The 21,364-nt window shown below is 50.4% G+C and overlaps 1 protein-coding gene across 2 annotated transcripts in view; it reads left to right on the forward strand.

Moving 5' to 3' along the window:
• Sfxn5 (sideroflexin 5) overlaps positions 1 to 21,364 on the forward strand; it is a 119,588-nt gene that overhangs the window by 61,384 nt on the left and 36,840 nt on the right. For both annotated transcript variants that reach the window (XM_085840476.1, XM_085840477.1), the window contains exons 7-10: positions 882 to 935; positions 1,675 to 1,731; positions 2,893 to 2,958; positions 14,301 to 14,391. In XM_085840476.1, coding sequence (XP_085696602.1) covers positions 882 to 935; positions 1,675 to 1,731; positions 2,893 to 2,958; positions 14,301 to 14,391 — 268 coding nt within the window. The remainder of the gene's footprint in view (positions 1 to 881; positions 936 to 1,674; positions 1,732 to 2,892; positions 2,959 to 14,300; positions 14,392 to 21,364) is intronic.

Below are 21,364 nucleotides of genomic sequence, written 5' to 3' on the forward strand. Positions count from 1 at the left end.
TGCTGCCCCTGAGATCTGCTTCTTCCATCAGGGCTGTGCCACCTAAGAACTCAGGGATGGGCTTCATAGTGCCCTCGCCAACTCAGCCTTTAGCACATGACCCCAGGGGACAGTTTATCTCCGATGGAAACCACTGCTTATTAAACTCCCATGTACCAGTTGTTCGGCTAACCATAACTGTTAGTTTTCTTTTGATGAAGACTTAGTGAAGGCACGTTTCCAAAAATTCTATGTATGAATCCCTTGAAGGACTTTGAGATTATTTAATTCTCACAAATATCCTATAGGATAAGTGTTCAGTCTACCCGAGGAGAAGGGTCTGGATTCCTTTTGTTTGCTTGCTTGTTTTTATTGCTCCCTCCAATTATGGAAATAAATAAAATCCATTGTTAAGAAGAAGGCAGAAGTCATAAGACTATGAGAAGCTAGTCTGGAATTACTTCATAAAAATCCACAAAATAGTTAGCTAATCCTAACTATAGACGCTTTGTGTGTGTATGTTGGCAGACAGCTATTTTTTCTTTGATATAAACAGGATTGCATGGTGATGTAGTTCTGCACTTTGTTTTTCTTGCATCTCACTGTGTATTAGCATGCCAGACCACCCCAGTGTCCGTACGGTTCCAGTTCCCCCTTGTCCATGGCTGTATACTTTTGCTTTGCAAACTCCTAGGGTGGTGCTACACAGCTGTGATCCCAGTACTCAACAGGTCAAGGTGGGAAGTTTGATTTCAAATTCAGCCTGGGCTACATAGTGCATTGCAGGTCAGCCTGGATATAGTGAGACTCTGTCTCAAAAAAACAAATAAACAAAAACCAGAACAAAAGCATTGGGCATCTCTCTTGCCTTCTTCAACCTCCTACCCCTCTTGCTTCCCTAGGTGGTGGGACTTCTCTTGCCTAACCAGACGCTGGCATCCACTGTCTTCTGGCAGGTAAGAGTCTTCGCAGAGGGCTCCTGAAAGAACAGATGTGTGTGTGTCTGTGTGTGCACACGTGCATGCATGCATGCATGCACACCACACAGACACACACACACACAGACACACACACACACTGGCATGAAACGTTCCCTTCTCATTGCTTCCTGCTTCATTCGGGCCCCTGGGTCAAGTGCTCCTATCTCCTAGCACTTACTCATAAACTACCAAAATTTTGGCCTCAAATACCTCAGTGTGATGCCAGCCATTCTGTATTCCTTTAACCTTCAGATGGAGGTGAGGAGGGAGCCAGATCTGGAACATGATGGCTATGAGTGGCAGTTCATTCTGTCCTTTGGTTGCTTGACCCATGGTCAGTGACCAGAGGCCTATAGCCTCTTTCTGATACCAGCTTACCCCAAATCTGGTCTTGCTAACCCGCAAGAAATACCTGATGGTTCTGACAGAGCTTCTGTCAGGTAAAGAGGGGTCAAATCGAGGAGGCTGTGTGGGAGGTGAATTCTTCTACCTTCTGGATTCCTCTGGGACAGTTCTCATATTCAGACCTTGCAGCCAAGTGGTATCAGCATCTTGGGTACTGTATCCCCCACCCCCAGCTCACCCAGAAGTCACCTCAGGGTCCCCATCTCTGTATACATATAGAGCAGTTTCCCATGACTTCGGGCAGGACTGGAGGTGGGGTCTTCCATGGAGGTGACCCGGCTTCCCTCACTTCTCTCCTTGTTGCCTTCAGTGGCTGAACCAGAGCCATAACGCCTGTGTCAACTATGCAAACCGCAATGCTACCAAGGTGAGTGCTGCTGCCCTCTCTGCCCAGGGCAGGTTTAGGTGGGAGTGACCTGATCATCCTTTCTGACATGCCATGCCAAGTACTCTGACATTGCATCCGAGCACTGCCTTCTTTGGGTCCTTGCTCATGCTGCCATCCCTATGGGCAGGCAACACCCAGCTTGCCTGGCATGGGTCAGCGGAAGCCTCTGGGGAGGGCCTGCGAGAGGCAGGTAAGACAAAGGTCTGCAGGAGTTGATTCTGCTGGCTTCCTGGCTCGTCTAGAGAAGCTGGTTCACTCAGATATCGGGTCCAGACGGTATCAGCATCCTGAGGACTGAGCGCTCCTAAGCTTACCCAGAAGCCAGCTCAGTGTCCCCAGCTCCTAGGTTCCAGATCACACAAGCTGACCTGTGACAAGGCCACCTTTCCTTCTGGCCCATCCTCACATTCAGAGGAATCTGGGTTCCCCTCTAAGGGGTTGTTCTTGATATTTTCCAGCAGTGGCAAAGAGAGCAGAGTTGGGAGCAGGCCTTTGTAGTAGGAACTTGTAGGACCAGAGACTCTAAGGATGCCCCTTCATCTAATTCTGCATATCTAGACTCTCTGGCAGGTTTCACCAATATGGCTTCACTTAGTTATTTCCTGTAACCTTATAAACAGCTATTTCCAAACTGCAGTTGTAGCAGAGATAGGTTCTTCAGTTTTTCTTTCATTTTTTTTTTAAATGTTGGGACTTGAGATTTTTTGTTCTGTGGAACTACTGGGTAACAGTAACATATTGACAGTGAAGCCCCCTGAGTCCTGGGCTGAGAGGGCTGTAAGAGCCAGCTCGACTATAGCTGGTGAGACAATGCTATCCCACGCAGACAGTGTGCCAGGCTAAAACACCTGCTTACAACACAGCCCTCCCAGATGATACCCTGAACAGCCTGGACATAGAGGACCTATGTGGGGCCCTGTGCTTCCCACTACCAGCCAGCAGCGTCTGCTCAGATTTTAGAACAGGGCAGAAGTAAAGGGACCCAGCTATACCTGCCCCTGCCTGCCTTGTATAGTCTGTTTTAAAGATTGCTGAGGGAGGCCTGCCCCTTTGGCTTCCCAAGGGACTGCTTCTTGCTGGCCAGAGCAGGACATGGAAGCTTTGGACACCAGTATGTCTACCTTTCTGCCTGTCTTCCAGCCTTCACCTGCATCCAAGTTCATCCAGGGCTACCTGGGCGCTGTCATCAGTGCTGTTTCCATTGCTGTGAGTACCTCCTACCCTGCTCCAGGGTAAGCCACCCTGTGGGGAATGGGGGCTGCAAGGGGGATGCCCAGATGTTTTTCTACGCAGAGAAGAGGCTCTGATAGGAAGGACACAAATTGGTACTCCAGGGTGTTGGGGAGGATGGAGGTGTGGAGTTCGGGGCAGGGAGGGCCAGCCATCTATCCCTGTCTGTCCCTGTACCCAGCACTCGATTTAGAGCAGCTTTCCTGTTTGTTCCCCTGGTGCAACATTTTCCTCAGAGCAGCCTTTGGTGCACAGTCTATGGCTGTCTACGGTTCCAGTTCACTGTTTCTAAACTTCCTGGATCCAGATTCGTGAATTTCCTCTCCCTGACTGATCTAGGGGCCCTTGGACAGCAACCATCTGCAGCCTGATGTCCCATGAGTAAAGACTGTATGTGTGTGGTTTTCTTGGTCTTGGCTCTTAGAAAAGGCTGTTGGCTTCCAGTGAACTGGGGATGGAACCGACTCTATGCAGTCTCTTCAGGCTTGGTTGGAGGGTCACTCCTTTCTAAGCCTTCCCGGAAGGCTTAGAAGGCTCTTTAAGTTGAGCCTTTGCTGGAATTCGTTACAGGAATTTGGAAGTTGCCTGAATAAAAGTGGGACTGATGGTTCTCAGGTGGGGGCAGCAAGCAGGCAGCAGAGAGGGTGTGAGCCCCGGCCAGAGTAAAAAATGAACCTCTGAGCCCTTGGCTAACGTCCTTCCTTGAATGTGTGGCCCTTTCTGGATCTCTGATGGAGCATGGAGCGGCTTCCTACAACAACCCCCTGAGGGCAAAGTGGCTTTCTCAACTGCCATCTCTGTCACGAGTAACACAACAAATGCATGAATTGTTAGGAAAAGGAGGAGCAGACATCAGGGCTGAGAATGCAGCTCAGCTGGCGGAGGGCTTGTCTGGCACGCACAGAGCTCTGATTTTAGTCCCCAGCACCACATAAAATAAGCCATGGTGGTCCAGACCTGTACCTGCACTTATGGTGGAGGCAGGAGGATCAGAAGCTCCAAGTTATCATCAGGCATATAGTGAGCTTGAGTCCAGCCTGGGCGATGTGGGACCCTGTCTTAACAAAAACGGTGGCCTGATAGTCAAAATCACTGGCTGCTCTTCCAAAGGACCTGGGTGTTTGATTCCCAGTGCCCATGTGGTGGCTCACAATTATCTGTAACCCCAGTTCCAGGGGATCTGACTCTCTCTTCTGGCCTCTGCAGGTGCTGCACATACATAGTACACATACATACAGGCAACACACACACACACACACACACACATACACACACACGCACGCACGCACGCACGCACATGCGCACACACACACAGTTTTTTTTAAAAAAATTGAAAAGAAAGGAAACATAACACAATGAAAGAATTCACATGTACAAGTCTTTTGAAAACACTCCTTCCCTTATCTTTTCCGTCACTAACCGCAACTCTACACACTGTGTGATAGGAAGCCATTCATCCTACCCAGTCATTGCCACGGCTGTGGTTCTAAAGCAGAGCTTTGGGGCTGTCCTCACGCAGCCCCTTTTATTTTACTCCCACGTAGACCAAGCCACCTCCAAGTGAAAGTGGGGCATCCCTTTTTGTGCCTGGTATCTTATTCGTTCCCTGAATGCCTTGCTGCCAGTTAGAAGCCATATGCAGCCAGACCTGTGTAGACAGCTCACTGTGGAGAAACTGCCAATCTGCCGGGTAGACTTGCAACCCCCAATGGAACTTGGTTTGAGAGTCAGATAAATAGGGGCAGCTTGACTCTGCTGGGCTGAGGCCTGAGGCCTGAGGAGAGAGGGCTCCCTCCCCACCCTCTTGCTCTGTAATGCAAGAGGAGTTCAGAGCCTCCCTGGCTCAGGTGCATCAACAGCCTTTCCCTTCCTAGAGATGCTCTGATGAAGCAGAAGGACCTGGGAGGAGGGCACAGCACAGGGAAGGGCTTGAGTGGAAAGGTCCTCGCCCTAGCACCTTCCCACTGAGCATGTGGCTCAGGAATTCAACTTAGGAAAACTCTGGCCTCTCTGAGTTCCAGTCCTTAGGATCCTTCCAGTGGTGGGGTCCCATTCATTCCATCCCAACACTTTCCAGTCTGTACTTTACTCAGACTGCTTGGTGGAGGAACACAGACGCCAGCAGTTACTCAGAACTTGGGGCTTGCACCGTGGAGACACCCTCTGCTTCCTCTTCTTTGCTTAGTTCCAGATCCCCCCCCCCCGCCCCCCCGTCCCAGGAGATTTTCCTTGACCCAAGTCCCAGAAAATTCTCCTTCTTCCCACTCTCAGTCACACCCTGTCCTCTCATTGTCCCCATTTGGATTACGAGTTAGCTAGGGACAGGCATCTGTCTCATACCCCACAGAGGGAACCATAGAGCCCTGTGCCATAAATACCTATTAATTAGGCTGCTGATTGATCGCTGGCCTTGAGAGGCCCCTCCTCTCCTCTCCGGGAGCCTGAGCCCAGCAGTGTCATGCCCCTCTGCCTGACGACTTCATACAGCGAGGGGCTCACTCGGGCAGATGGAGTGGAGTTCCTGACTTGGAAAATCGGCAGCTTGCTTTCTTTTCTTTTGTGTGTATAAATCACAAAACTGCCAAAGACAGAGGCTTGATTTTATTTTCCTCTCCCTTGTTCTCTGGAACCCCAGGCCCTGCGGCCTCATTAACTGATTTCGGCTTCAATTAGAGACAAATCCCCTCCCAGGGCGAGCCTGTTAGGAGCAGATGACCTGCAAACAAGTGTCACGGCCCCAGTGGTTGGCCCAGTTCTGGCATTAATTAAAACGAGTCCCTACAAGCAGGTGGCTGGATGGCGCCTGATGGGCTGAGAGCCGGTCCCAGAGACGAAGCTGAGCTGAGGTGCAGCCTCCTCTGTGGGGTCTGCAGAGCCCCAGCTCTCTTTCAGAAGAACCCTTGCTTGGCCTTGGCCACCAGCACCCCTTCACCAATCAGGCATTCCCCCAAATGAAGCCTCATGCTGGGCCCAGGATTGTTGGGGTGAGAAGCCTCTCTGGGGCCCCCCTAAATAGATTTGGCAATGCCTGGGGCTCTTGCTTTAGAATAAAAAAGAAATCCCGTCTTAAGTTATTTTTGAAAACCTAACAGTTTGCTGTCTTTTAACAAAGGAAACCTCTCTCTGTCTTCTTTGTGTTTTTGTTCTGGAGTTTGTGTGGAAGCTTCTGGGCTGGCCACCACGATCTCTGTGAAGGGAGAGATCAGGCAGTCTCCTGACTCCTGCTGCAAGGTCTGTGATGGGCCGGACACTCTGCAGGAGCCTGGGCTGTAGCCTGATAGAGCTTTCAGGATGCCAGGAAAGTGAGTGGTGAGCCTTGAGGCAGTCAGAGCCATGGTGGTGCTGCCCCTGAAGTGTCACAGTCAGTCGCAGGGCTGACACATGGGACAGATGGAGAAAGCCAACAGAAGGCAGGGATAGATGTCCCAGAGAGAGGGCACAGCAGATACAGCGGCATGCAGAAAGATGGGAATAGATACTAGACACTCAGAAGTGTGTCTGCCACGCAGAGAGTAATGCTGATGGTAACGAATGGCAGTGGATAGCAGCAGTCATCAGGGGCCAGGAATACCACACCAGGAATCCCAGACTGGCTCCTGCAGGGTCTTAGGCAGAAATCAGAGAGGGCAGAGGCAATCCACTGACCGCTTGTTCCTGGGTGGTGATGGACCTGGGGTTGGGGAGGAAGACTCAGGGCTGATATCTTGTGTGACCGGTCAGGGGTAGGTTGGTGGAGCCTGATGATAGAGATACTTCCACGTCCTGTCCCTGACTGAGTCTTTCCTCTTCAGCTAAGCCTTAGCTGCAGTGGCTTTTCCTTCAGGAACAGTGCAGACCTCCTTTCCCCGAGAGGTCCTTTCTGTGTTGGCTGCAGTGTTTGTCTGCAGGGAGAGGCCTGGGAAACCTTCTGGTTCTCATTGCTTGCTGGCAACTCTACATGCCTCTGATGGCCAGATTAGTAATCGGCCACTCAGGTAGTAACAATGGCCAGTTCTTGCAAAGCGCTGGCACTATGCTGGTTCAGCTCCATTTTACAGATGGGGAAACTGAGCACAGACTGGAGCCAAGAGCCCTGAGTCTGTGTACTGCAGCCCAGGCTTATTCACAGGTTTGCTGAGATGGGAAAAACTAAGCAGCGCTTTAGCTTCTAGGTGGGAGAAAATGTTACTGTTCCCTTGGTAGGCAGGTCCCCCCACAAGCACCCCAAGAACAATGGAGATTAGTGGTAGCTCTTAGATCTACCATCGACCTTCATACTTGGTTTCTGGACCTCTGTCTTCTGGCCAACATTAAGTCAGTATTGTGATCCGGAGCATGCCCTGCCTCCTGTAAGACAAGATCTGACTGGCTGGCTGGCTGGCAGCAAGGGCATAGCCAGGCCCTTCTGTCCTCCTCAGGGTTCCCAGAATAGCTGGGGCACAGTGGCACCCATGAATCCTGGTCCAGGCGATCGGTCATCAGGCTGCTTTCCTATCAATTGACTTCTGGGTTGGAGGAGCCATGGCAGAGACCCAGCAGCCGAATCTGAAGTGTACCAGAAGCCTGAAGATGGCGCTGCAGTGGCCAGTCAGACCTGGGCAGCAGCCCTGAATCCGTTCTTGGGAGGAAGAGAGCCTAATGTTCCTGGCAGCCAGCACAGTGGTCCCTATCAAACACAGTTCAGGCATTAGGCCTGACCCCTGGCCTAGCAGATAAGCCCCTCAGTCTCAGCTGGAGGTGACAGGAGTGACAGCTGTTGACTAACTAGCCCATTCACCTTTGCTCTTTTGCCCCTGAACTCATTGCCAAGCAACAGGCTGGCTGAGGCCAGAAGACATTTAACCTTCACTTGGTAGCCAGGTTTAGTTTACAAAGCTGTGCCCTCTGGTGGGTATTTGTGGTACTTCAGTGACTTCCTGACCCACCCTTTGCCTTCTGGGACCCACACAAATGCAGGATCATCTGGGCACATTATTGTCCAGTCACCCAAGAGAAGTCTAAGGTCTGGTCTCGAGCCATCTCTCCTGTCAGTATCCATTGTTCTTTAGGGCCACTTAGACTCCACTGGCAGGTGCTGCAGAGTTCACAGAACCTTGCAAATAACCCAGTGTTACATGGTTGTGTCTCTGTAGAGCCCTCTTCCCTTCTCCCCCGCCCCTTCCTACCCAGCTACCTCCTGCTCACCCCCCTGGTTCAGTCAGGTGTGCTTTGACGCTTTGGTGACCTCTGGGGCCTCCTCCCCTAGTTGAGTATAATGAGCAGTTCAGGCAGCCCACAGACCTGGGCAAGTGCAGTGTTTGCAAAGGCAGATGCAGTGCTTTGCAAGGCTTTTGTTTGCCTTCATGCCTCAGACAGCATTCACTTTGATTTATTTTAGAAGCACCACAAAGTCCAGACTCATTTTACCACATACTGAGAATTCAGTGGGTGGGTGAGAGAGGCAAGCCCTGGGCCCTGGTACTACTACTCAGTGTCCGCCGGGAGAGATGGGTTTCTATTCTTTCCTTTTTCTTTTTTTTTTTTTCAGTTATCAGATGCATATATTATTTTCATTCAGAGATGTGTAAAAGGGCAAACACATATGTCATTGGAGACCGACAGATACATGGAAGGAAGCTCTGGCCTTGGGCTGGGGGCTAGCTCGGCTGGTGAAAGTGCTGCTTGCTTTGCTTTCTTGCAAGCTTGTGCTTGATTTTATAATCTACATCCAAAGCCGTGGGGCCTGCAAAATGGCTCATTGGTTAAAAACACATGCTGCTCCTCTAGACACAAGAGTTTGATTCTCACATTGGGGCAGTTCACAATTTTCTGTGACTCTAGCTCCAAGGCCCGCTTCTGGCTTCCACAGGCACTCACACATAAGTGCACATGCATGTGTGTGCATGCACACACACACATAAGTAAAAGTTAAATTGAAATTTAAAATCCACACATGGTGGCTTCTAGAGAATACTAGAGAAGACAGACAGATTCCTGGGGCTCACTGTCCAACCAACCCAACGTACTTGGTGAACTCCAGGCCAGTGAGAGAGCTTGTCTCAAACAAACAACACAAAAACAAAGCAAGTCCCTGTGGGCCTTGAAGACTTTGTTTGAAGAACAAAGTCTGAGGTGGTCCTCTGGTCTATACACAGATACACTCACACATGCAGCACACACATGGGAACACACAGAGATGTGTGAGCACACAAGAGCACATGGCGCGCACGTACGCGCGTGCACACCCACACACACACACCCACACCCCCCACATAAAGTTCCAGTTCCAGGCTCTTCCAGAAACTGTTAGAGGAGCACCTTGAGGCAGAGAGGTGGTCTGATATTTTAGGTTGAAAGTGAGGCCTGACAGGAACAGTGCTCAGAGGCCCTGAGGTCGGGGTGGGTGGAACTGGATCATGGGAGGAGCCTACAAGTCAGTAGGGAGTAAGGTCACAGGGGTGAGCGCAAGTAGAGACAGAAGAGCTACAATCAAGATGCCTGGAAACAGGACAGGTCGCTGAGGCTTGGGTGGCTTCCCTGTGGGCCTTGAGAAACTCCTGTCCAGAAAGAAATCTCTTCAGGATCTTTTGTTTTTTATGCTTTATTGTTTTTGTTGTTTCAAGACATGCTTTCATATAGCCCAAGATGGCCTCAAAGCAGCTGAAGAGGACTTTGAACTGATCCTCCAGCCTCTACCTCCTAAGGGCTAAGATTACAGATGTGCCACCACACCTGGTTTAGGCAGTGTTGGGGTCTGAACCAAGATCTTTGAACATGTCTTCAACAAACTGAGCCACAGCCCTGGCCAAAGAGGCCTGCTAGGGCTCCAATCCACCTTTAAAAAAAGACTCGCATTAAAAATGTTTAATTTCATTTCATTTTTATTTATTCATTTATGTTTTTAGACATGATCTCACCAAGTAGCCCTAGCTGGCCTAGAATTCACTATGTAGACCAGACTGGAGTCAAATTTACAAAGATAGGAAGGAGCCTTCTAGCTGGTAGCAGGGGCCGACGCCTGGGCAAAGGTGAGACCGAATTAGACAACCTTCCCTGGGGTGGGGTGGAAGCTGTAGAGGTGCTGTGCTAAGGCCTGTCCCAACAGAGCTGTCTCCAAGTTGTTGTGTGTCCAGTTTGAGGAAGGACATAGCAGATAAGAAGAGAGATGGCTTTGGCATTAGCCCACCTGGGATCTCTCTGAAGGCCTTGCAGAACCAAGGTTGCTGTTGGCTATGTAGCTAATGACACTAAAGGTTTTGTGTCACAGGGCTCCTGTCACATGCTGTTCCTGTGTGCAGCATGAAGTTTAGAAGAAAGCTTTAGGACTAGAGAGGTGGTTCAGCAGGTAAGAACACATATGACTCTGACAGAGGCCTAACGTTCAGTTCTTAGCACCCAAATCAGGCTCCACACAACTGCCTCTAACGCCATCTTCCAAGGATCTGATGTCCTCTTCTGGCCTCCACAGTCATCTGAACTCATGTGCACATGCATGCGTGTACACACAACACACACACGTACAGGCACAGACACATACACAGTTAAAGATTAAAAACAAAATTCACCAGGCATGGTGGCACATACCTTTAATCCCAGCATTTTAGAGACAGGCAGATTTTTGTGAATTTGACTCCAGTCTGGTCTACATAGTGAATTCTAGGCCAGCCAGGGCTACTTGGTGAGATCATGTCTAAAAACATGAATGAATAAATAAAAATGAAATGAAATTAAACATTTTTAATGCTAGTTTTTTTTTGTTTTTGTTTTTTTAAGGTGGAGCAGAGTCCTAGCAGGCAGGCCTCTTTGACCAGGGCTGTGGCTCAGTTTGTTGAAGACATGTTCAAATATCTTGGTTCAGACCCCAACACTGACTAAACCAGGTGTGGTGGCACATCTGTAATCCTAGCCCTTAGGAGGTAGAGGCTGGAGGATCAGGAGTTCAACTTTGAAGCCATCTTGGGCTACACGAAACCATGTCTTAAAAGAACAAAAACAATAAAGCGTAAAAAACAAAAGCAAAAAAAGCTAGCATGTCCCACATGTCTGTAATGAAATTTAGCATGAAACACATATTTATCTGAAAGTAAACCAACGTACCCAAGAGGGATCAGGGGACCACAAAGTGGAGAGAGGGGTCCATGCAGAGTTGGGAGTTCACTAGGATGCAATATGGCTGCCTCACCCACCCACTAGCAATGTGCCTGGGGTATGTGCCAAAGACATAGAGGAGACAAACGGCCACTTACTGTCACCTACTCAACGTCCAGCCATCATGCCCCCAGAACCTTGGACAGGGACAGCCTGGGAAGGATCCCAGGGAGGGCTGCAGTTCAGGGGACTGAAGCCCGTCTGTTCTTGTTTCTCGGGGTCCTTTGGCCTGGAACATTTGGTGGAGCCCATTAAAATTAAAAAGCCAAGTGGCTGGAGGCTCGGAATGCCAGCCCGTTTTCTCTGGCATGGCAGGTCCTGTTTAAGGGAACCAGCTGGCATTAATGGCACACAACGCATCGCGAACAGCAGCTAGCGATCAGAAGAATCAGTGCTAATAATCAGGTTCAGGGAAGATAATGAGATATGAACAGCCATTGCCGAGAGTCCCCCGGGGTCTGCCTTAACAGCCTCCAAATAAGCTACAAAACAGAAATTAACCAAACAGGGGCTCCATTTGGGCAGAGGGGGAAAACAAACAAGGTAGAAATTTGCACACGAATTCCTAATATGGCCATGCTCAAACTCAGGACCTGTGGGACAGCAGCCACTGTCTGAAGGAGGCAAGGGGCCTTCTGTGACCACTTGCCTCCCAGGTGACTGTCAGGTCAGAGCTGCTGGTGAGAGGCCTGAAGAAAGAGAAGACTAGCTTCCTGTGGCTCACTGGAGACTCGGGCCAGCCTTCTTTCCTACCCCATGTTCTCACTTGGCATGTGGCAAGCCAGCTAGGTCACACCTTTATGACAGTGGTCAGTGGGGAGGATGGCCAGCCAGGTCGGGGTCAGCCTCAGGCTGGCACAGAAAGTCTCATTGGTGGCTATAAGCAATTGTCTCTAGTCTCTTCCCCAACCCCCAACCCCCTGCATTCAAGCTCTGCCCAGTCCCAGAAGGCTGCCAGCCTTGGAGAAGCTTGGGCCTCCTTGTTCCCTTCCCCCATTTCTGCTTCCCATGCCTTCAGGACTTCATCATCTTTCTGTCTGTGTGTAAGATGTAAGATGTGTTCAGCCACGTGCCAGGTCAGGTACTGCCTCCCATTTGCACATCACCTGGACCCCAACCCCTAATGGCCTTTGTCAGGGGTCCCATGTTATGCACATGGTTCATGGCTAAGGGGCACCAGGCTGTTGCTTCTTGAGAAGGAGGCTGTGCTAGTTGTGTTCCCATTGCTGTGATACAAGACCTACAAGGAGCAACCTAAGGGAGCTCACAGTGAAGATACTGTGTATCACAGTGAGGATACTGTGTATCCTGGCAGGGAAGGCATGGTAACATGGAGGTGGCTTGTCATATTGTATCCACAGTAGGAAGAAAAGCAAGACTAAGGCTGCTGCTCAGGCTGCTTTCTCCTTTTTAAGTGGTCCAGCACCCTGGTGCATGTTTAGGGCAGCTCTTCCTACCTCACTTAACCCAATCTAGAAACTCCCTTACAGACATACATACCCAGAGGACTTTTCCTAGGTCATTTTAGATTCTGTCAAGTTAACGGTATTAATTATCACAGAGGCCAGTTGCAAAGTCGGGGGTGAAGCTTTGGAATCAGCAGGCCTGAGGTTCAAGTCCTAGCTTTAGCTGCCATGACATAACTGTCTGTCCTTGGCAAAGTCACTAGTCCTCTCTGAGCCTGGTTCTTCTTGGTGGAAGGGGGCTTTCGTTAAAATATTGCATGTGGCAGCTGGGATGTAGCTCATAGAACACTCGCCCAGGCTCCCAGGATGCCAGGCGTCCTAGCTTCATCCCCCAGCAGAATATAAAATGCTCTTGCAAGCAAAAGTGTCAATAGCACATGTGAGATCTTTATAGACAGTCCACTCTTCCTCCACAGCGTGCACTGTGCTCTCCATGCCTTCCCTCTGTACTTATGTTATGGCTCAAGAGGCCATTTCTGAGTCACTCATAACAGAGAGCTGGTGATACCTGTCTCCGTAAGCTCTGTCTGAGCGGTACCCAGGATGTCCCGGTGGCCTTAGAAAGGCCCTGGTGTATCATCGAAATATGGAGAAGCTGTCATTCAGTTCCTGGGACGAGGACAAGGGCTCTGAACATCAGCATGGCAGTTAGGATATACAGGCAGCACTGACAGCCCAGGCTGGAAGTGGCTGGCTGCCTAGGGGATGATTGGCTGGCACACCCTCATCCCATATCCCTCCACTGGAGCCTGGGCCCAGCCAGTACTGCTTGACTGGAGACACTCTGTCTCCCTGAGGCTTCCCAAAGCCCCAGCAACCCAAAAGGCCAAGTTTAGTGCCAGTCTAGGAACACAGAGCAGCTTGATTAGCCACCAGGAGTCCAGAGCTGAATGCGGGCCAGGTCTTGTCATGACCCTCACTGCCTCCTTTCCCTGGGATGGACCATCAGGGAAGGGCTAGCTAAGCCTCAGTCTGGGAATACCAAGATTTCTGGGTTGTATCTGCTCTCTCTTCATGTCCACTGTTCCTCTAGCTTCTAGGTGGTTCTTCTTAGATAGCCTAAGCCACCTTCAGGTCCCCAGAGTCACCTGTGTTGAACGCTCCATCCAGTTGTCTGCTTGTTCCTGTTCTACAGCCACAAGCTCACTGAGCATGTGCCCTGGGTTATTGGATACAACACTTAGTGCCGGGCACACATGGAAAAGGCCTGCAGTGGTTCCTTCCCAGAGGCCCAGGGTCAGGGATGCCAAGACGAGTGCTTGGAGAGATGCACACACCAGGGACACAGGATCAATGGTCTGACTGCCTGAGAGAGGTGGCATTGTCACGTGGCTGCACTTTCTGAGTCCTCTTGTGTGCCAAGTTCATGCCTTTTATATACATTCTTATCACAAGCCCGGAATGTGGTAGAAATAACTAAACTTTATCTACCACCAGACAGTGATGTAGAGAAAGGATAGAGCCACCTGCCTATGGTCCCACAGCTAGTAAGTGACAGATGTTGTAGACTTCAGAGCTGGTCCTGAGGTGGGTGACCTCAGGTGGGTTTGGCACCCCAGTCCTAGGGAATGGGTCAGCAAAGGCTAGAGGCCAGAAGGCTCAGTTGGCCTCAAATGGGCTGCACCTGGGAGAGGGGTGTAAGGGAAATTGGAGGGATCCCCTCCTGCTGTCCTGCCAGTTCTACTCTTCCCTCTGATGAGTCCTTGCAGCATCATGCACCTTCTTTTGTTTTCTTTCCTCCCTAAGGTTGGCCTTAATGTGCTGGTTCAGAAAGCAAACAAGTTCACTCCAGCCACTCGCCTTCTCGTGCAGAGATTTGTACCCTTCCCTGCAGTAGGTAAGATCTGCACACAGATGTGCAGGTGTGTGTGTGTGTGTGTGTGTGTGTGTGTGTGTGTGTGTATGCATGCTGCATAGTGGGGGACTTCCAAGCACCTGGGTGAATGAATGGTGGTCCTTCCACATCATTTCGCCCTTGATGCTTGCAGATTCCTGGCTGGGAGATCTAGAACAAATTCACACAGGTAGAAGAAAAGGTGCAGGACCCACCCACCAGCTCAGTGCATGAGATGCAGCTTAAGCACAGATTCTGGGGCGTTTGTTTTGGTTTGTGGTTCTGGGGATGGAATCTGGGGCTTCATGCACACAAGGCAAGCCTCCTACCAACTGAGCCCCACTCTCAGCCCTTTGTCTGTTTGAGACAAAATCTCGATCTGTAGCTTAGGCTGGCTTGGCACTCACTCTGCAGCCAAGGCTAGCCTCCAACTCCCAGGAGACTTAGCACAGAGGCAGTTTGTTTGTTCCTTTGTTTTGAGATGAGATCTCCTGTATCCCAGAGTGGCCTCAAACTTGCTGTATAATGGAGCGTGATTTTGAACTTCTGGCCCTCCTGCCTCCGGCTCCCCAGTGCTGGGATTAGTGTGCAGCGCTCTTGGTCCATTAGGCGCTATTGATCTAATCCAGGGCACCCTGCATACCAGGGAAACACTCCTATCAATTAAACCCAACCTCTAGCTCAGCACAGGGAGAGTCTGAACCTGAATCTCCAGGCTCAAAAGGATCAGCAGGCAGAACGCAATGCGTGCTGTGGACTGTGAAAAGTATTTACAATAAACCTTAACCAAAAAATGCACATTTAAATTGATTTATTTACTTACTTAGAGGGGGCTGTTTGTGGGTGTCAGACAGCTTTCGGGAATCAGTTCTCTCCTTCCATCATGTGTGTGTTAGAAATTGAACTCAGGTTGTCACCTGTAGCCCAGGCTAGACTCAAGCTCACTATATGGCTAAGGATGGCACCTGACACTTCAATGGCTATGTCTTACTTTTTTTTTTCCTTTTAAAAATCAGGTAAAAGGCATATAGATTAGCTGACCTCAGGAGTCCACACACCAGCATGTGGGAGGTGGAGATAGGAGGATGAGAAGGCTAAGTCCATCCTTAGCCATATAGTGAGCTTGAGGCCAGCCTGGGCTACAGGGAATAACCTGAGTTCAATTCCTAAGAATTGGTAAGAGAGAACTGACTCCTGACATCCACACATGCCCACCATAAGTAAATAAATAAATACATTAAAATTGCATCTATTGCTAAGTCATAATAACGGTTTTTGATAACATGTTTTAACCTCTTTATAAATCCTTTGAGTTTTGTTTATATGTATAGAAACATTATGTTCAGTCTTCACATGACTGTCAGAGGGTCCTCAGGCTGCAGGATAACTCAGAGGGTTTCTTGTTGTTGTTGCTTTGGGTGGCTGGGGGTTGGATTTTTTTTTTTTTCTCTCTTCAAGATCTGTTTCTCTGTGTAGCCCTGGCTGTCCTGGAACTCACTCTGTAGACCAGGCTGGCCTTGAACTTGGAGACCTGCCCTTCTCTGCCTCCTGAGTGCTGGCATTAAAGGCATGAGCCACCACTACCTGGCTAACTCACAGCTTATGGACCCTTAGGATGTTGCATAGCTTTGCCTGGCTTACAGAAGTGGCACCCCGTTCCAGAAAAGGAGACTACTGTGCAGTTTGTTTTTAAAGAAATAACTGTAGCTGCAGCACAAGGCAGATCAGCATGCGTTGTTCAGGGAAGGGCACATGAATACTAAGAACCCTAAGCCAGAGTCCCTGTCTTGGAATCTTTGCCAGAGGACAAAGGTGGGGGCTGGCCCAGGGCCTGAGGTTCTGTGACCTTCCTGATGTTACTGCCCAGTCTAAAGAGCCGAGTCAGCCAGGCTCATGGCCATGACCTGACCTTTTCCTCCTGTGTGTAATATGTAGGCTTGGTATTGTCCATCTGTGGCCCACAGCTGCACGTGAGGCCACAGACCAGACTCTATTGACAGGAACGTGCTGAGGAGTACCTACCGAATGGGGCAGTACCCTCCCTACCCCCCACCATGCCCAGTGGCTAATAAACTCCCAGAACCAAACACCCAGTGGAGCCTAGCCAACTCAGATAATTGCTATAGCAACTCCACAGTTGTAATGAACTCGTAGCTACTTCTGCCGTGGGCCATTAATGAAATGACTCTTTAAGGCTGACTTCGTCATGGGGTCTAATTGAGCAACAAACGTGGCTACTCAGTGGCTGGGCTGTCTATACCACCAGGGCTGGAGGGTCAGAAGCAGCCTAAACTGGCTCTGAGACTCCACTGAGATATAATTGGGATGGGGGGGGGGCTCCGATAAGAACTTTGCCAGTGGCTTGTTCCAGCCCTATCTGGCCCCCACTGTGCTCTGTGACCTTGAGCTGAACCTCTCTGGGACTGCCTTAGGAGGGGAGGCCTTTCCTCTGTTCTGAGACTCTCTCTGACCTCCTTCTCTCAGCATTAGCCTGATTCCCCTCCCATCTTTTCCTTAGGACTGAGCCTTCAGCCCTTCCACCCTCCTCCAGCCTTTCCCAAGCAGGCTTGAGGCCCCTCTATCCATAGCTGGTTGTACACACTGTGCTTTGCAATATTGTCCTCCTCACTCCCAGGCCTATCTGCAATGAGGCTTCTGTTCACTCTGCTGTCTGTGATTGCCACAGTGAGTTCAAAGCCTTCAACTGTACCTTGCACTTGTTCTCTCTGTACCATGTCCCTCCATGCCATGGGCAGGACTAAACATCTGTAAGTCACTTCCCCCTTGCTTTCTGGGACAGGATGGCTAGTCACCACCACTAGGGGCTTCTGCACTGGCTTCACCATGTGACAGGCCCACTTTCCTCTTAGGGAACAAGCGTGATGGAGGACTCTGTCGTAGGAAGGAGTGGGATGCAAGAGAGTCTGTCTGTAAGCGATGGGGATCCCAAGAAGACCACATCCACCTCTTTCTTCCTAGGCAAGCAAGGAACAAGGAAACTCCCTTGAATTGCTGTGTCCCCCACTTCTCTTGCTGGCTCCTCTACATGCCTGTCTAGGTGAAAGCCTGGGAGATGGGGTTGGATGTGTCTTCTCTAGGCTCTGCACTGTCCAGAGCCCAAATTATTCCTGTAACCCACCCAGCTTGGAATGCTTGGTCTCTAACTCTGCTTCTCCAACCTGGGACCACCTCCAAAACTGTCACATGCTTGCACTAAGTTTGCAGAGCCCACAACTCCCAGGGGCTACCTAATCCTTCCACCCATCCTTGGAGGACCTCATTTAGGACTGGGAGGGACCCAAGGCAGAGCTTACCGCCTCCTTCCACAAAAGAATACACAAACTCCAAGCTACACCTTGCGCCCAAAGCTGAGGCCTCCCTGCCTCCACCTAGAGAGCGACTCAGTCTTGTGGAGAAACCTGCCTTTGGAGCTGAGAGACTGAGGTGTGTTCCGGGGGTAGCCAGGCTGGGCAGTGTCTTGAAGTGAGCAGAGCTCCAAGCTTGCCCTGACTTCTCATCTAGGATTGTGTGAGCATTGGTATGCATGTAAGTGCCGGGTGCACAGAAAGTGAGCCCCACCACCAGGCTCCCTGCAGCCACCCCCCTCTCTCAGGCAGGTTTTCTGCACCCACAATACTGTGCCCTGGTCTAGAACAGCAGTCATGTGGGAGATGGTGGTTTCTATTTATACATGGAGACGGTAGGAAAGAAGGTGAGCCGGGAGCATGTGTGCTGGCATCGGAATCGATTGGGGACTGGTAATTAATTTGTTTAGACCTTAATTAATTCTCCAGTTCTTTCTTATTTGTGGACTGTCACGCTTAATTGTGTTCAGGAGCTCAAGCTTGGAGCAGGCCCTCCGTTAATTGATGTGTGGCTGCCGGGCGGTGGAAGTTAATGGTTTGGGAAGCTGGGCAAACAGTGCCATTAAAGGTCAACAGAGGAGACGCTGGAAAATTACACACCTCTGGGTCCAGCCACTGGGCCACGGAGCCGAGTTTGCTCCACGACAGGAGGCAGGTCCCATAGAGACCCTTTCTGTGAGGCCTTGGGGGAAATGTGGCTGGAAGGCGGCCCTAGGTGTGGGTCTCACAATAGACACTGAGAAAAGAGGCAGGTCTGTCTGTGGTCAGAGGCGGATGGATCATGGCCTCCAGAGACGTGGAAATACCAGCGGTCGCATATTTAGTGTATCTTGTCGAGAGTTGGTTTCCCTGGCTCCGTGTGTGCATGTGTAGGCTGGAAGCCCCGCTTCACTCTACCATGGAAGAGGAAACAGCAGCGAGTGCTTTTGGATAATGAAAACCTTAGCTAAACCCTGCACACCCCTGAGCTTGGGCCTCTGTATTAGTTACTGTTCTCATGCTGTAACAAAAGCCCCTGAAGGAAGGCGGGGGTTACTTTGTACACTTTGTAAGTCTGACAGTATAGTTCATCGTGGCAAGACGTCACGGCGGCAGGACGGTCATGGTGGCAGGAAGGTCACTGTCACAGGTCACTTTGTAAATGCTCGGGCAAGCGGAGGGCGAGATGCTGGCTCAGCTCTCAGGCTTTCTTTCATTCAGCCCCAGCCCTTGGCATAGGACTCCTCACACTCAGGGTCAGTCTTCCCACTCACTTAACCCACTGTAGAAATTCCCTCACAGACAGATCTGTCTTCTATGCGATTCTAGATTCTGTCAAATTGTTTTTTGTTGTCAAAATTTTTTTTCACGCCGGGCGGTGGTGGCGCACGCCTTTAATCCCAGCACTTGGGAGGCAGAGGCAGGAGGATTTCTGAGTTCGAGGCCAGCCTGGTCTACAAAGTGAGTTCCAGGACAGCCAGGGCTACACAGAGAAACCCTGTCTTGAATGTAGCTCTCCAGGAGGTAGCTGGCAGTGCTGCCAGAGCCTTGGCCCCTCCCCCATCACAGCATAGCTTCCCATTCCTCATCCCCTGGGAACCAGGAGGCAGTGCTATGTCCCTGTGGCAGCCTTGGGCCCTGTGACAGGTGTCCCCCATGGAGGTCAGTGGTGCTTCATGAGGCACCTGTGTCCCTTTGAGGCTCCTCTGGAGGCTGAAAGAACATGCCTGGGCCTTTGCTGTGCCTGCTCCTGAACGCCCTGCAGCTTTGGCTGCGATCTTCCTCTTGGCCTCTTGCTGGGCTTCAGGCACGTGACCCTGCTGGCCCAAATGCCTTCTCTTCCCCACACCTCAGTCCCACACTTGGCTGCCAAGTGCTGTGTCCCTGTGTCTATCCAGGATAGGCTGTTCAAGTTCAAGTTGGCCTCCCTCCTCAGTCTGTGTAGATGTTCCAGGATCTCAGGGTTACCATTCCTCAGCCCCCTCAGCCCAGCAAATAGTCAGGGTCTGAAGTAGCTACTTTCTCATTTCTCTGACTGAATACTGCAAAGAAGAAACTTAAAAGAGAAGGAATTTATTTTGGCTTACAGTTTAAGAAGGTGAGACCTCCCTCGGCTTGACACCCTCCCCCCATTTTTCATGTGTGTGTGTATGCATGGTTTTTTTTTTTTCCTGTGTGGGCCCATATGGATGTGCATGTACGTGTGGAAACCCCAGATTGATGGTGGGACTCCTTCTCCATCCTCTCCCCTTATATATCCAGGCTGCATCTCTCAGTCAGACCCAGAGCTGGTAGATATGGCTAGTCTTGCTAGCCAGCTTCCACTAGGGATCCTGTCTGTCCCTTCAGAGGCTGGAGTTACAGGTGGGCCACTACACTCACCCAGAATTTACATGGATTTCTGGGGATCCTGACTCCCCAGTCCTTGCCCAGCAAGCACTTTTAACTGCTGAGCCATCTCCCCAACCCTTTACTCTCCCTTTTGTTCAGCTCAAAACTGCAACCCAGGTAGGCTGCTGCCCGCTTCAGGGTGGGCCTTTCCTCCTCGGTTGAGCCTCTCTGGAAACACCCTCATAGACACCTCCAGAGGTGCGTTTCTATGGTGATTCTAAATCAGGTTGACAATGAAAATTAGCCTGGCAGGGTCTCGTGTGGGGCTTGTTAATGCTTAAACAAGCGTGTTAGGACCGAAGGTTCAGGTTCAGTTGCTCAGAGAGGAGCTCTAGCCATGACATTGATGACGAGAGTGTTTGAAGTGTTCTGGCTTTTTGTATCTGGGTCCATTCTTTGAGTCAGTAGGCCCCAGGAAAATGATCAGTAGGCCATCTCTCACTAATGGATCCCAGGCATATGCTCAAGTCTTTCTGGTCTGTGAGCACTACATCTTTGAAATGGTATCCTAGGATCATCCTGTAAGTTTCCAAAGGGGTTATACCAGCTGCCAGGGCCTCATGAGCCCTCAGTGTAGGTTAGCCCTCCATCTGCCCCTTATTGTCCTAACCAGGGTGACAAAAATCAACGATGGTGGCACATTCTTATAATCCCAGCATGCAGGAGGGGAAGAATCAATCAGAGTTTAAGACTATCCTTGGCTACACAGTGAGTTCAAGGTCATCTTGGATGGCAGGAAACGCTATATCAAAATATCAAAGCATGGGACTGGAGAGATGGCTCAGCAGTTAAAAAGTATGCAGTGCTCTTACAGAAGACCCCGGTTTGGTTCCCAGAATCCACATTCGGTGACTTGCTGCCATCTGTCACTCCAGTTTCAAGGGGGATCTGACACCCCTAGCCTCTGCAGGCACCCACTCATGTGGACACTCATGTACACTCATGTGGACAATCTGCACAGAGACACACACGCACTCTGGCATTGTGGAACATTAATTTGGAGACAAGCGTTGGTCAGATGCTCAAAATGGCACAAAAACAAATGTTCTTGTGACAAATGCTGTAACATTTTATAGAGGCTGGGGCTTGGGCTCAGTGCTGGAGTGTTCATCTAGCCTGAGGTTTGGTCACAGTACCACAAGGGGTGTGTGTGTGTGTGTGTGTGTGTGTGTGTGTGTGTGTGTGTGTGTGTGAGGGGGTGCAGTTAGACATTGTTACCAGACAATCTCCTGATACTTCCT

Source organism: Mus caroli, unplaced genomic scaffold (genome assembly GCF_978045245.1).
Source record: "Mus caroli unplaced genomic scaffold, Mus_caroli_1 scaffold_7, whole genome shotgun sequence".
NCBI classification, from domain to species: Eukaryota; Metazoa; Chordata; class Mammalia; order Rodentia; family Muridae; genus Mus; species Mus caroli.